Consider the following 15,704-nt stretch of genomic DNA (forward strand, 5'->3'; position numbering starts at 1 on the left):
CTTACGTCCACTTAGACTACCCATCTTCCAATGACACCATCAATCAAACCACCTTCTTTAGGAATGGTTGATATAAAATGTTTTTTTTAATATATTTAATTATGATAAAACACAAAATATTCTTTTATCAAACATCATCTCTAATTTTTAATTTCAAAATAGAAGCACAAGCAATTCAGCAGCTGCATTTGTATGTTTCACCCACCAAAGAGTACAGAAAGGAAGAGGAAACTACAAAGGTAAAGGCAAAGCATGTTCTCTTGCTTCAATCTCATCTCAACAAAGTTAAAAAGAAAAGCAATAACCTAATCAAAAAGAAGAAGAAAGAAACGCAATAATCTCATGCTGTAATTGAGTTAGTACAACCCATTTGAACAAAAATACCTCTTGTAAGTGCCAACTGTTGTTACAAAGATCGAATACCTGAACATAGATGGAAAAAATTTCAAAACTAATTACTACAAATTGTAAAACAAAAAACAGAGGGAAACCGCAAATTAGCTAGATCTGTCAGATATATGAAGAGATCCTGAACAAACAAAATGATTCACAAAATAGTCTGTTCACCTAAACAGACCAGAAAGAACCCGAAGGGGCATATCCTGTTGCTTCTCTGTTACATCCGTCTTGTGTTTATCACTCTTCTTTGTAATTGTCTTCCGCTGCTTGCTTTCTAAAACTCCTTTCTGCTGCTTGGTTCTGTCTGAATGACACTTCTCGACTGAATTCGCCGGCGTATTTCTCACTTCTTGTGATTCATTATGTTCCCCTTCCAGCATTTTCAAATGCTTCTCAATCATCTCTTGCTGCTGCTTGGCTCTCTTCTCCGTATTTCTATTAGCTACCGCCTTTTTCTTCTTAGTTCTCCCGTCATCCAGCAGGTTTAACGTTTCCCCAACTGACTTCTGCTTCTTGGCCCTTGCCTGCGGGTGTTCAGCACTAGATGGTGATGAGTTACGTTTTTTGTTGTCCTTAACAATGTGGTGCACTTCAATATTAGAGGTCAATGGATCCTGGTTAATCCCAAGAGCCTGCCCCGGATCTTTCTCCTCCTCCACAACTTTACTCTCTTGGACAGCCCCACTGCTCATGGCGTTCATAATAATTTTCCCGAGGACAAACCTGGTCTCCCATACATCTCCCTTCCCAAGCAGATTATAGTTGATATCAGGACAATTCCTCCTCTTCGTAAGAGATTTAGCATTATGCACCAGCATCCGAAAGAGTAGAGCAGCATCTTTCCCGCTTTTCTTTGATATAAACACCTGAAGGGAATAAAAACAAAGAAATTTCTGAACTTCTGTAAAATACATGAATAAACATGCAAATTAATCCCAGCCATCATGACAAGCAGATGCCAAGCAAAGATGGCAATGAAATGATCAAAATGGATCCTGGACTGCCCTTGAGGGCCATGGAGGTGCATAAACAAACCAGGATGGGGCAAGGTGGGGGGGGGCACCTAGGTTGAGTAATGCTGGGTCCCTGGGATGAAATGTCAACTGGACATACACTTTACTAGGCACATTACACTTTAAACTAATAAAAAGATACATCCTTTTAACATATAACCATATTCATGATGTAATGTACCATGAATATCTGTTTTAGATCTAGTATTAACAATCAAAGTTTCGTTATTTATCATGCTACAAGCATTGACATCATTTTAGGGAAAAAAATTATAAGTCACCGCCAATATACAATTTAAATATAAATCACCACAAAGCTACTTAGAATCTTACATTCATCACCTAAACAAGCCATACAAGTTTGACATGTCAGCATTAAGACAATACCTAACATGGTAACCTGTATCATGCGAAATTTCAATTTTCTTGTTCTGAATTCCATCAATAAAGCGCTCAGTGTGAAGAGTTTTTCCTTCTCCAACCCAAATCTGTTATGCTTTAAATATCTTTCAGAAAATCAAATCCAACTAGATTGGTTCATAAACAACTCAAGAAAGGCTCAACTTGTGCACGTATGGAATGCAGGAGGCAAGGCGTCTGCCTGCTCCCCTCCTGCCCCACGCTATTGGACCACATCCTCATTCTAAAACAATGATAATGCTTCATTCTTGTTATTAAATACATAATGTGTAAGAGGCAAAATAATTCAACAGTAGAAGTTTTCCAAAACCAATACAAATTTCTCTAAGGAGATGCAATTCGAATATATTCATACTGTTCTAGTATAATTGTGTTTGTTACCTGTTTAATGCAGTTGTCAAATCTAATATATGTAATTACTGATCATTAATAGAGCAGAAGGAAGTAAATGATCTCCATTCCAAAATATCCATTCAGGTACACATATCGGTATGGTGGGATACATAGTTCTAGCGTTGGTTAAAGAAAAATTCTCAACAAAGTTTAATATACTAAACCATATTTCAATGATACACATTTTGCTGCTAATGAGATACTTCCCTCCCTCAAAAAGTCACCAGCTTTAGATAGCAGGTTCAGTTACTTTCATACATATAATAGTTTTTGCTGCTGATTGTTCGCTCTCCTGCATGGTGCATGCATGCCAACATGTTTTTTCCTTCTTTTTTTTTGGCCAGTAAAAAAAAAAGGTTAACATTGGCCCACTTGGAAATAATTAAGAGTTTCCTATTAGTAAACAATCCTATTTAGCACTTAAATGCAGTAAAAGCTACAAATACAAGCATGAATTATGTGTGTGGGTGTGGATAGTATCTTACACTCAAACCCAAGGTCCCTCGACCTGGGTCCTCTCCCACAACCTCCCTTTCACACTTTAGAACCCTTGACATAATTCAGTCATGGACTAAAATTTAACGATTACCACATGCATGTGCTATATTGTTCCCCGATGAAAAGTTAGAGCAGAGACAAGCTGACGAAATAAAATGAAAAGCCTAAAAACTGTCTAGTTATCATGACCCCTTAATACAAACTCTGGCAGCAGGGTTGATGCCACATTAAGTGACCAGCACAGTGAACTTGCATTATTAACAACAAAAACTTATCCATGAGTAAGGATGAATTTACCAAACCAGGGCATGGATAATCAGGAAATCTGGACATTAATTGGAGGAGGATTTCTGTCTCAGTCAAAGCACCAACAGACTCTTGGACCATTGTTGCAAACTGACTGACTCTTTCCGCAAGTTCATCATCAGATATGAAGTTGCAGTTGTCTGAAATCTCAGGTGAAAAATCAATTGGTGCTTGAACATTTTCTCTTGCAAATTTGACACCATCTTTCCATATTTGATGATAAAGGACAGAAGCAAAAGTCCAAACTACAAGAGCATTTTGAGGATTATTTACTAATGCCAGGTGAAATGCCAGAAGACCAACCCTGTCACATTCACATAAAATAGGATCAATAAACCGTTATTGCAGTACTAACAGAGGAAATTGGAAGACGTACTAAATGTAAAGGCCACATATTAGGGATGGCACAAGCAACAGTGCAGTACAAAAATTCCAGAGAGCAACTCAAAAGGTGGACCATGGTTAAAGCCATTAAAACCACTGTGTATGGATCTGACGATATTCAAAATCTATATATTGATTCAGATGGCATCATCCCATATGTAAGTGCCGAGGATGCAATCAAAGAATGCTGAAAGCTAATGAAGATGATTTATTGCATTTTCCTGCCTACAAATGCAGAATTAATATGATTTCCACTGTGTGAGAGTTCACCAGACATCATAATGAAAGGAAGGATCATGTGTCCAGCCATCAGGATCAGAAGGAATCCAGTTTACACTCATGTATTTATTAGCACAAAAAAAAAAAGAAGTTTCGGCAATTGGACTGCAAAACAACAAAAAAGGTACTTGCCTAAAGAAGAATCAAGAATGCAAGCAATGCATGCTGGGAGCAGTCCTTTTGCATGCCATACTGAATTAGAGGTCAAAAGAATTACATTAAACTAAAAGCCTCTAGAAATGAAAAGGTTGATTTCTCTGTTATTATGTGATAAGGACTCCAATAAGGTAAACATGACAGTGACTTGAAGAAACTGGGAGAAAGAATGATACCATGAAAATATACTCTTTCATTCATCTAAAAAATCAACTTACCACAAACTGCAATCTGATGGTTGATCACAAGTAACTAACTTATCCAAATTGAAGAATAATTTCTGCAAAAGAAGAAGATAATACTAGTAAAAAAACCGTGCATGAATGATTGAGACACACAGGTTTAGAGCAAAGGACTGTCACTTACTGTAATGCCCCACCCCTCCAGGGATGTTACTGATAATAAAATAAACCAAAAACTGGGTAATTTTATTCAATAAAACCCAAACGATCTCACTAATTTAAAATTTTTCAGCACTCCCCGGCTAGAGGTTACTTCACCAGATTTGCTTAATTAATCACCATTTAACCTCTAGTGAGTTTCACCCTTAAATCCTTTAGCCATATTTAATTTAATGACAAAAAAGGGTGAAACTGTGCATGGGCATGTCTCTTTCAAGATGCTTTGAATTATCTTTAATTAGAACAATTTCATTTTATGAAGTAATAGGTCAAACAAAATTTTAGCACAAAAGAAATAAGTATAACTTATCATGTCAAGAACAACCTATAAACCACAAACACGCCCCCTAGGGCTGCGTCGCTGGTGTTGCCAGCATGTTGGATACAGTGACTTGCACTTTGCTGACACTCCTGGGTGAAAACTGAAAATTTTAAAGGAGAATCCTAATAGTGACCTAAAATAATAATAAAAAAAAAGGACGTAGGCCATTTTCATTCATGGAAACCTTCACCTTTTATCAAGAAAATCTCTACAATATATGAAAAGAGAGAATAAGATGTGCAAAGAGCTGGAGATTCTTTTAACTCATTTGAGGATATTGGGATGCTTTAAGTAGCCAATCTTTCTCTTGATGAAGAGGACTTGTGTGGTTTTGCAGATGATATTAATGATGTTACTGAAGTTGAAGATGAAGAAACCCAGAGAATGAATGATTGATTTACATTTTTCGTTTATTTCTTAGCTCTAGTATTTATATTGAGTTTTCTTATAAGAATCTTAAATACTTGTTTTGGTGCTTAAATTTGAAATGAGTAATGACTTGTGAGTTGATTGCTAATTAGATTAGACTTAATTCATTTGGAATCTTGGATTATGAAATTCAAACGCATATTTATGAGTTAGCAATATAGTTTTGGCACTTTATTATGCCATTAGAAATATAAATTTATTTTATTAATTAACGTACCCCAGACGTGTCACACCCTACTTTTTTGGAAAATGCCGTGTTCTTGTGTTTTTATCTGTATTTCATAGGAACAACTTATACACACCTATGGGGCCTTATGTTGCCATTCACAGAAGAAGTTTAATAAAACAGAAGTTTACCATCAACATTATAGAACCTTGATGGGATTTTCTGCAGGCTTGTTGAGCAAGGTATGCAGCCTGCACTTCAAAAAGTTTTTGAATATAAGCTTTTACTTCTGATAAAAACTAAACAGCAAAGTGGCAACTGTGAAACAACTTACATGAAATGGCAGCAAAACTTCAAGCAGGTTGAATCTCTGAAGTAAACAAAGAGAAGGTTCAGCAGCTCCATAGGACAGCATATAGTTCAACTCCATCATTATTCTACACTGAGTAAGTAAAATGTCTTTTCAGTAAACAATGAAAGAGTTGATACCCCCAAAAAATGGACAACCAGACTATCCAAATATCTACTGTAAAGAATCTCTTTTCATTGGTCAAAACATATGAAATCAATATTGAAGAGAAAGTACTTTCACAGACAATAGAGAAAGAAATGTCCAACAAAGGCCCACAGCAGCTGAGGAACCTTAAGTTACCAGATTCAGTTAGCAAAGTGGTCTTGAACTTTTCAGCATACCTGTGGTAAGGTTGCTATGGACGAAGAGAGTTTACGTATTGCAAACTCAGTTTCCTTTGAGAAGGACAGACCAAGACGAGCTGCAATTCTCAAGCCCCTCAAGATTCTGGCTGAATAAAGATCATATTTATAAATTATTGTCAGTTTGTATTACCAAAGTAGGCCACTGACTCCTTTTTTGGTTTTTGGCTAGTATTACTAGTGGTGACATCTTTTATTTTGTGCCACTGGCTCCACATATACCTATGATGATGTTAAACAAGTATATACATAAAATATGGATAACATACCGCAATCCTCTTTAAAAGACAGCTGAGCAGGGATTAATGTACGCAGCTGAATGTAAAATGAAAAGAAAAGAAAAGACATCACTAAAGCTTTGGACAAAATAAAATGAAAATAACAACGGAAATGCTGGTTCTTTCACCTAACTTAAAGGAGTCACCTTTAAAGATTGCAAGTCCACCATTCCATTGGCATAATCATAGATTTTGTTCACGAAGGGGTCAAAGAATAAACTGTTTCCACAATTTCACAAACACAATCTTCAATTAGTCAAGCGGTGTCAAAAAATTTAAAAGGTTCAGATAAACAGCAAGTATTTTGTATTTTCATGTCGATATTTTAGATGCATAGACGATGAAAATAAATTCCTCTTGATGTGGGGCCTAGAACTCTGTAACTGAACTCAACATGCCTTTATCCACTAGAACTTCATATTAACAAAAGGCCGAATATAAGAAGTAACCTGTTAATTGTGAAGTCCCGACCCATGCAATCCCTCCAGATAACGAAGTCTTTTCTGTCACAGCCATGTGGCATTTGAGAGAATTGGCATTCTTCTTTTTCTTTAGAATTTTTGGTTTTGACTGCTGTCTCAAAACTGGATACCTGGTTTCAAGATGATAATAATAATGATCGATACAAATGGCCAGTCCATTATACATAGGAAACAAGACACTGCAGAAACAAATATACAAACCTCAACAACAGAACCTTTGATATGCACCCTACATATAGGAAAACGGCGTCCAACAATTTCACAACGGCGAAACTCCTGCCTGATCTGTAGTAAAAAAAAAAAACTACTTGAACTTCATATGCAAAATGCTATGTTGCTGCTCAGGAGTTTCCAAGTGTTCAAAACAGTAGTATGATACCCGTTTAAGTGTCGCTGTGGTGATCACATCAAAATCTTTAGGAATTTTATTCAGAAGTAGATCTCTCACACATCCGCCAACCAAGTAGGCTTCAAATCCTGCACATTAACAAATTCTTCATGAAGGAAGAACATCAAAGAATGACAAGCAAAAGGACTCCTGTCAATAAGACATTTAATACAGAAGTTCAAGATCAAGATACTTCATGTGTTTCTGATGTAGTTAATTCAAGGTCAACCAAATAAAGTTAGGACCAATCCAAAAAATGCAAAATCCGGTTTTGTCCAGAAATCAGTTTCAAGCAAAAAATGGCTCAAATCCATGACTTGTGGGTCCCCAAAAGCCACAGGAAGAAGGGAAGGGACAAAGGCAGAAACTATAATTCGAATGTCATTCTCTCAAAAGTTCCTAAATCCTCTATTACAGCAGATTTCATAGCATGCAAACAGTCTTAGCTCTATACCTGTAGAAAACTGAAATTCCATGCTGACAAAAATAAACCTGCTACAAGAAAAACCATTAAAAGCTGATTCAACACCATCAAGCAATTTAGTTATGGTTTAAGTATATTTGACCAGGTGTCATGCATGCCACCTTTGGCACAAAATCCATGTAGACCTTAAGAAGATATAGATGTAGTCATTGGTACAACCTCAAATAGGACTTGCTCATCAAATAGTTCACACTGAAAATTGAAGTTGGTTGTTTCTCATTCTCAAAAATTATATTTGAGGTCCTACATTTCTGAAACACAACCCTCCCCCAATCCTCATATAGCAAGAGCCTCGTGCACTAGGGAAGCCCACATTTCTGAAAAACATGTCATCGCTACTTTGTTCCCTAACACGATACATTTCTACTTACGTGGAAGAATAATTTTGCACATGGCATAAGGTGAAAGTTTATCTTTCATTTTTCTGGTACTGAAGTCTTCAAAATGAATCTTTCAAGCCTTTATTTTAAAACTGATAAAGATTTATCTTCAACTTTATCTTTGTGAGGCTCTTCTTGTTGGATATTTTCTTCTAGGCAGTAGTCTCCACATATTCAATACATTTTTTCAATCTTTCTGAAACTCTTGAATTCAACCACTTGTTCACAATGTTCAGAAAACTGGATCGACTATCAAACTGGAAAGGGGAGAGGTGAGAGGTTCAATGGCCCAAGTGTGGTCAAACCAGAGTCAAACTGGAAAGTAATTTTTATTAAATAAATAAGTACAAAAAAATTAAAATTATACTGTAAAAATAAAAATAAAATATATAAAATTAATCAAAATTAATATTTTTCTTTTATATTATATAATTATAATTGAATATAATAATTATACAATTTAAATTACAATTTATGGGACAACACTTGTGCCTGCTCCCTGCAATTTGCAAGGTCCTTTTGAGGAGTCCCTGCAAATTACAAGAACTTTTGAGGAGACTCCTCAAGGAGTCCCTTTTCTCCTCTCAAATGAGAAATCTCAAAAGAAAGTGAACAAAATAAGAAGAAAGCAACCGTCAGCATTACTTAAGAAAAAGAGTTGCAGGACTAGTTTAACAAGAAGTTCAAACTTGGCTCTCTCTTTCTATTGTTGCACCATTTTCTTCTATCTCCTAATCTCTCATTTCTCTTTTCACCTGTAAGCTAGTTTATCAGACTCATTCTGGTTGCTGAGCAACAATGGTAAAGCCATGTTTGCAAAGTCAAAATTGAATGTAGGTGGTTTGAATTGATTCAGGACTTTTTGATTTGGGAGCAAACTGATAAAAAGGTTTGTGTTTTGAATCAGTGTTGAACTTTATTAGGGTTTTGGATTTGATTTATGGTTGAGAAGACACTGTTGGCCAACCGATGACACACCCAGCTTCGCTGGTTCACCAGTTAAACCACAGTCAGGTTAAAAACTGACCAGTTTTTTTCTGGCCAATTTTCATCATTAACCAGACTGGTTTTCAGTTTGACAGTTTGACCCAGCCGATCCAATCCAGTTCTCAGTTCATTACTTGTTCAAAATGATCCTTCAGTTTTTTTATTCCACGATGTTGTTTGACACGTCAAGAAAATATCCACAGCTCAGAGCAGGTAATCTCTGATCCCAAAAATTTAGTGTAGATAATTCAAAATCTGACTTGAATAAACTGAATGGAAGGCCGAAAGCCTGAAAAATCTGGTCTGGTTCAGAAATTTGCAACCTCCAAGATGTGATTGTTGAGCCAACTTGCATTAATCAAATGATTAAGAACCCCTATGATCTCTTTAAGAATTATGTCTTTGGTTAAAATTGGAATTTTTTGTATGAGTTGATCTATCAATCAACTGTCCCCAAGGACAGTCAATCCCACCATTAATTATTGGTCATAAATGGTTGGCTTTCTATACATTTCCTCTTACTGCAGGTTGTCATTTTCAAGCTTGTACTATCAATATAGTTGATGAGGACAACTAAAGGCCGGCCTTGGGCAATAAATAAGCCCTCACAAAAACAACAAGAAGTTTATGAAATGCATTTAAAGCTGCACATTCAAGAGAGAAGGCCCAAAAGGTCAAAGCAATCAAAAGCTCACTCAAAGTTTTTTCAAGCCCATTCATTCTAGAATCTCCAAATACAAAGCACTGCACCTTAATTATGTTGTTCAATTACTTAGAACCTGACCAGATCTAAGAGTTGTAAACCAAGTTTCTAAGGTGAACTTGCGAGAAAAACTTCAGGGAATTTGATAGAGGAACACAATGTGAGATTGCTTTATAGTGAGTGGATGTAGGTGCGTGAGACACCAAACCACTATTAAACCTCTTGCGTTCTCTTGTTGTAGTTTGGTTGTTAAGATACAAGATTTAATATTTCCACTAAATATACATCAAACTAAAAAAATTAATAAAAGATTTGTTAAATTTTATATAGATTCAATTCACCCACCCCCAACCCCTCACCCTCCTCTCTTGAGTCTAACTAGAAGTAAGAAGTCCTGGGAATAAAAGAAATCAAGGGGCTCTTGTAGTGAAAGGTAACCGGAGTATTGAACATCCTTAAATAATTTTCAGTATCACTTAGGCCAACCTTATTCTGATGCACTGTACAATTAACCTTTTTTCTATGCTTTTGTACAATGGTCATGCCCCCTCAAGACCTTATTTGATTTAATTTAATTGACTTATCAGGAAAACTTTCCTTAATCCTCTATTACAGCAGATTTTACATTATTCCTACGGTCCACATGCACTGATATGTAAAAGTGTTGCGATATATGCCCTGATGATCCAAACCAGTTCCATAATTAAAGAAATGAAATCTAAGATTTAAAAGAGCATCCCCTTTAGTGTACTCTTTTTGTGAAGTATGGTGAAGCATCAACTAAACGTTGTTGTTTTGATAAGGGGTGGAGGGCCACCTGGCAACCGCTCAATGGTTGCTCCAAAATGTTGTCGTTTCGTTTTGGAGCAACAGAGCACAGAGGGCCAAATGGCAACCCCCCTCGTCGTTTCACGGCTCATTTGATTTCCCCCCGTACCATTTTGTCATTTAGCCTACTGCATTTGAGGCCGTTGATCTGATTCCCAGGCTTCATTTCTACCACTGCTTCTGCCTATATATACTCCTCTGTCTTCTCGAGACTTGTGCAGCACAGCCTCCGATTGATTATACCGATTAGGGTTTCATTCTCTCTTCACTTTTACGATATTCTTTGTACAATTTTCTTCTTCTCTCTGGTTCTTAGGGTTTGCCTCTGATCTCTATTTGTTGTGGTTATGGGGCATTTTTGTTAGAGAGCTATCATTTGTATAGTGAGTGAATGAGAGAAATGTATCTGGAGGTTGCAATCATTTTTCTGATTAGTGCAGTGAGTTCTCCTCGCCAGAGCTCAACGTGGATGTAACCCTATTTAACGGGTGAACCATGGTAAAATAGCTGTGTGTTCTTTACGCATTGTTCATTGATTTATTTCTGTTTATGCGTATCTAATCGTTTATCGAATGTTCTCATGTTCTCTTTTTCGGTATTCTGTTTTTGAATCCAAGTGTTGAGGTGGCTAAGCCTTGGCTCAACCCAACACTTTTTGCAACTGGAATCTGCTCTTTCTAAAGGAACATGATTTTTAATTTAACCACACCAATTTCCCTCAATTCCTGAATCCTAAGCACACTTTAGATGCAACTTAAGGAGCACGGATGCTTGGTATGTTCCATATCACTTAGAGATGTGGTACCACATGGATATAAGGTCTCGGGTCAACTATACTTATCAACAATTATTTTTCGGATGTGAATTCATGACAAAGTAGTGAGAGACTATCAATAAAGTAGGACTCAAGTGCGCCATTCGTCTATCACTTTTGTAGGCCCAATTGGAAACATCATAATCAAGGAAGATTTGGCTTCACCATAAAAAAGTGAGAACCAACGTGATAAAGGTGTCGTGTGATTAGGTCAGGAAAATGTCACGTCTCACATTGATTGGAGATGAAGTAGCACATGGGTACATAAGGTCTTAGGTCGATCACGCCTAACAACAATTACTATTGATGAGCTTGTGATATATTTCTCTTCAACTTCTAACCTGTATATGAATAACATTTTCTAAAATGTATTATAATGTGAAACATAATGAATAATTACTATTTTCATTTATACATTAAAATATACATTTATCAATTGAAATGACCCTTTTGTGCCATGTTCTTACTTTTTCAAAATTGTTGCATCAAGGTACCGTTGCCATACATGTTCATGTCCCACATCCATGTCAAATTTTTATTTATATAAAAAGAAATGAATCAATTTAAGGCAAGCCAACAAATGGTTAGGTTTAATATTTCGGACCATATTCTCAATTTTCTTCTAAATTTTATTTTGTTTGAGAAGTACTAGCACAAATGCTAGAAGAAGAGAAATATATATATACATATATATATTTCTGTCACATGCATCATCAGTCCTTATAATGATATTGCATTGCATGTGAGAACTAACAACGGTTTATAACCTTGCAAACTGAGGTGGAGAAAAATGAAAAAGGCTAGACAATATAAACTGAAGCTCCCAGTAGCAGCAGCAGAAAATCCAAGATAGAATTGCTACTCCACAATAACGCCTTTATCTATATTCCCACCAGAAAATCCAATGGTATATTTATCATATGCAACTACTTATTTACTCAGCATACTTGCAAATGGAACTGGAAATAATCTCACAAAGCGAATATAGCACAAGAACTTTAATAACTCTAACTACCAGTTCTCAGACATCTCTACCAATCAGTTACAAAAATGAATAGTGTATATCAGTCAACTGTTTGTTTACCAACATTGTCAATGTGAGTATATCAATTAATTGGTTAGCTTTAAACATCAAATCCGATGGTGTGTGTTTAAAGGTGGGAAGGGTGTAAAAGCACAAGCTTCCTTGCTCAATATGGTAGTATAATAGGCAAAAAGAATGTGACTAAGCTTAACAAGACACCAACATGCATAGCAAGAACCGCACAGCATGGCTGAAGATGAGGTCAACAACATGAAAGATGCAAAAAAGGCAAGAAAAATTACCTGCACTCTGAAGCACTTTCAGAACAATCCATGAGGGCGCAGATACCATTGACCAAGTTAGCCCCAAAGTCCTAGAGTCCAGTATTCTCCATTTTGACATGTCAATTTCCCCTAACCGAGTCATTTTTCTCAAAAAATTAACTTCCAATTTCATGTTTTTAGTTACATAAACTAACAGTTATTCTGTAGAAGGGATCAAATCCCGGTACTTGATGCATATGTAAGTGGACAAATAGAAGCACAAACTGAAATAGAAGCACTAAGTAGGATAAATTTGAGCACGTCTGCACCTCGCTCTAGCCCCGAATCAGACCCCATTCGAGCTGAGAGTTGAGCTTGTTTTCCAGTTTTGACTAAGGTGTGGTTAAATCTCTGCAAGTTAAAACTCTAGCTAGATAAGAATTGTCCTAAACGTGTTCGAATAAAGGCCTCAAAGAAAGCACACGGAGAGAACACCTGTACGGCGAACACTGCCTTAAGGCGAGATAACAGGGCATTGCGTCTGAGGGATATCGCCATGAGATCATTGGGGGCATGACGTCAACAAAGTCGAGTTAGGAGGAGCTTCCATCCGAGGTGGCTGCGGGGCTCGCGGCGTGCGGCGTGCGGCGTGCGGCGTGCGGCGTGCGGCGTGCCTTGAGAATTGCTGTTTAACGTTCGGCTTAATGATAATCCGCTTTTGCTTTTTTATAGGTTACCACCAAAAGTTCAATGTCGGTCTCGCCTGCTCCCGAGAGAAGAGGCATCGCGTTGGTGCCCTACGAAGGATAATCGTTAAAAAAATAATGAGAGATGTTGAAAATTCATATAAATTAATGTAAAATAATTTCTATTTGTTTTATATTTACTAAAAAATTATTAAATACTAAATGATCATAACACATTTTTCTAATCAAAAAATTGAGGGTCATTAAGTTAATGATAATTTAAATTTTAAAAGATTATTAAAATTAATTTTATCAATAAACAAAATTCAAAGCTTCCATTCACTTCTCTTTTAAAATTGGCATAGGTATATATTTTTTAAGTTTATCTCTATGGTCTATGCATATTTTGTTGATAAAAATTCATTAGGTATATACAAGAATTTATAAATCATGTGAATTGTAATTCCATGCAAAATTATATATAAGTTTATATCTAAATAAATAAGAGTGTTTATTTAGACTACTCAGATCTAAATTAAATATAGGGATGCGCGTGACTCGATTTGATTGATTTTTAGCATTTTCAATACTTCAAACTACACATGTGATTTTCTTATAAAATCAAATTGCGCGGTTTGATTTGGCAAGCAAAAATCGCACCCCATTTTGTGATTTGATTCAATGCAATTTCTGCAATTTGATGAATGTCTTACATCTTTGGTGGAGTTTGTTTCGACGTTGTTTGGTTTCCACAATTCAATATGATTTGATCTATGAAAATACTTGCTTTTGTGAATAAGATCACAAGTTTTGACTGTAGAATTCAAATTGGGAATTCATCAAACAGATGGTAAGCATTAGGCAGTCAATCTCACAACTTTCCAAATTGGAACAAATCACAAGCAATAGGGAATATAACACTGGATATATTTTCCCAACAATTTCAAAGATCTAAAAAAATTCATAAATAAGTAAATAACTATAAATTGATTGAGTCAAATTGGTAAGTCAAATAAATGGAGTTGCTCATCGAGTCAAATGCGTTTGAGGCCTCACTGGTGATCTCGGTGCGTTCGAGGCCTCACAGACAATCTGGTTAGCGATATCCGATGACGTGAAGTTGCTGTGATGATGTGGTTAGTATATCGGGCGACACACTCGATGAGTTGCTGTGGTGATCTAATTGTTGTAATGTGGAATTGGTGCGGTGAAATAGAGTTGCTGGGACATTTTGGTTGGTGTATCAAGCAATGGACTCAATGAGTTGTGTGGTGAAGTAAAGTTGTTATGACATTCTAATTGACGGACTCGATGAGTTGTAAAGAAGTTGTTGTGGTGAAGTAGAGTTGCTGTGACATTTTAGTTGGCGTATCGAGTAGTAGGCTTGATGAGTTGCTAGGCGAAATGGAAAAGTTGCAACGGAGTTATTATGGCGGGGACTAGGTAGAATGGAGATCGAAGAAGAATAATAAAATTAAGGTTAATGCACCCTTTTGAGCTTTTATATATTTTGTAATTTATTTTTTAATTTTATTATTAATACACTACTAAGGCGATTGGTTAAAAATTGAACTAAGAAATTCTCATACTAAAAATCACATAATTTGATGATTTTTCAAATTATGTCGAACCGCTTTTCTCAAAAAATCTCACAGTGTGGTGTAGTACAATTTGGTTTGGTTGATTTGCACAATTTATCTATTTTTTTGCACATCTTTAATTGAATTGAATAGATATCAAACTTCTGAAAAATTTTAAATTGAGGATCTAATTGATTAAGATTAGACTCATTTAATCATAACCCTTTTTTCCCCTCTTAATTTCAAAATATATATATATATATTTTTTAAAAATGCGTCTATATATTTACATATTGTATTTGTTGTCTTTATTTTAACAATTGTTAATATTTAATTACTATTGACTAATTTTCACTCTCTATTAGATTGAATGAGCCTAAAAATCAATCAATTTTACTGCCAAGACTTAGGACCAAACTATCGTTCTTCAATATTTTGTTTGAATTGAAACTTAAACACTCAATAAATAAATTAAAATCGTGGTGGTAAACACAATTATAATTTACTCTTATTGAGTGACTTAAGTTAACTCTATAGGTGATATATGAGACTTTTTATTTATATAGATGTTAATGAGTTGAGTTATTTGAGTTTTATATATTTTTAAGATCTAAATAAATCATAATTGAGTTTAAAATTTTGAACCCAAATTGAGTTCATTCACCAAACAAAATTTCGGTTTTGATTGGATTGTGTCTTAATTCCAAATCATATATAAAAATTTATATAGACAGCTTATTTAATTATAGAAAATATTTTATAATTTTTCAGGTTCAATTTAAACAGAAAGATATAAAATGTATTGCGTTAAGAGCAATTTTTTTTAAAATATTCTATATTTCTCCTTCAGTTTGAAGGTGAATAGATGATTTTTTTTTTTTTTTTTTAACCACCGACAAGAATTGACAAATTAATTATATTCGTAAA

The 15,704-nt window shown here is 35.5% G+C and overlaps 1 protein-coding gene across 2 annotated transcripts; it reads right to left on the reverse strand.

The window, feature by feature from the left end:
- Positions 1 to 341: 341 nt before the first annotated feature.
- LOC127804705 (uncharacterized) lies at positions 342 to 13,215 on the reverse strand. 2 transcript variants are annotated; one of them, XM_052341646.1, is made up of 14 exons: positions 13,007 to 13,215; positions 12,841 to 12,922; positions 12,551 to 12,661; positions 7,020 to 7,117; positions 6,842 to 6,925; positions 6,608 to 6,750; positions 6,305 to 6,377; positions 6,150 to 6,195; positions 5,860 to 5,969; positions 5,501 to 5,608; positions 5,358 to 5,417; positions 4,067 to 4,128; positions 3,021 to 3,333; positions 342 to 1,265 (listed from the first exon to the last, which is right to left on the reverse strand). In XM_052341646.1, the coding sequence occupies exons 1-14, from the start codon at positions 13,067 to 13,069 to the stop codon at positions 564 to 566; spliced, it is 2,055 nt and encodes a 684-aa protein (XP_052197606.1). In that variant the 5' UTR covers positions 13,070 to 13,215; the 3' UTR covers positions 342 to 563. The 2 variants fall into 2 exon arrangements, with proteins under 2 accessions (XP_052197606.1, XP_052197608.1); XM_052341648.1 differs by lacking the exon at positions 13,007 to 13,215 and adding an exon at positions 7,483 to 7,520.
- Between the last annotated feature and the right edge of the window lie 2,489 nt (positions 13,216 to 15,704).

Source organism: Diospyros lotus, chromosome 6, assembly GCF_014633365.1.
Source record: "Diospyros lotus cultivar Yz01 chromosome 6, ASM1463336v1, whole genome shotgun sequence".
NCBI lineage: Eukaryota > Viridiplantae > Streptophyta > Magnoliopsida > Ericales > Ebenaceae > Diospyros > Diospyros lotus.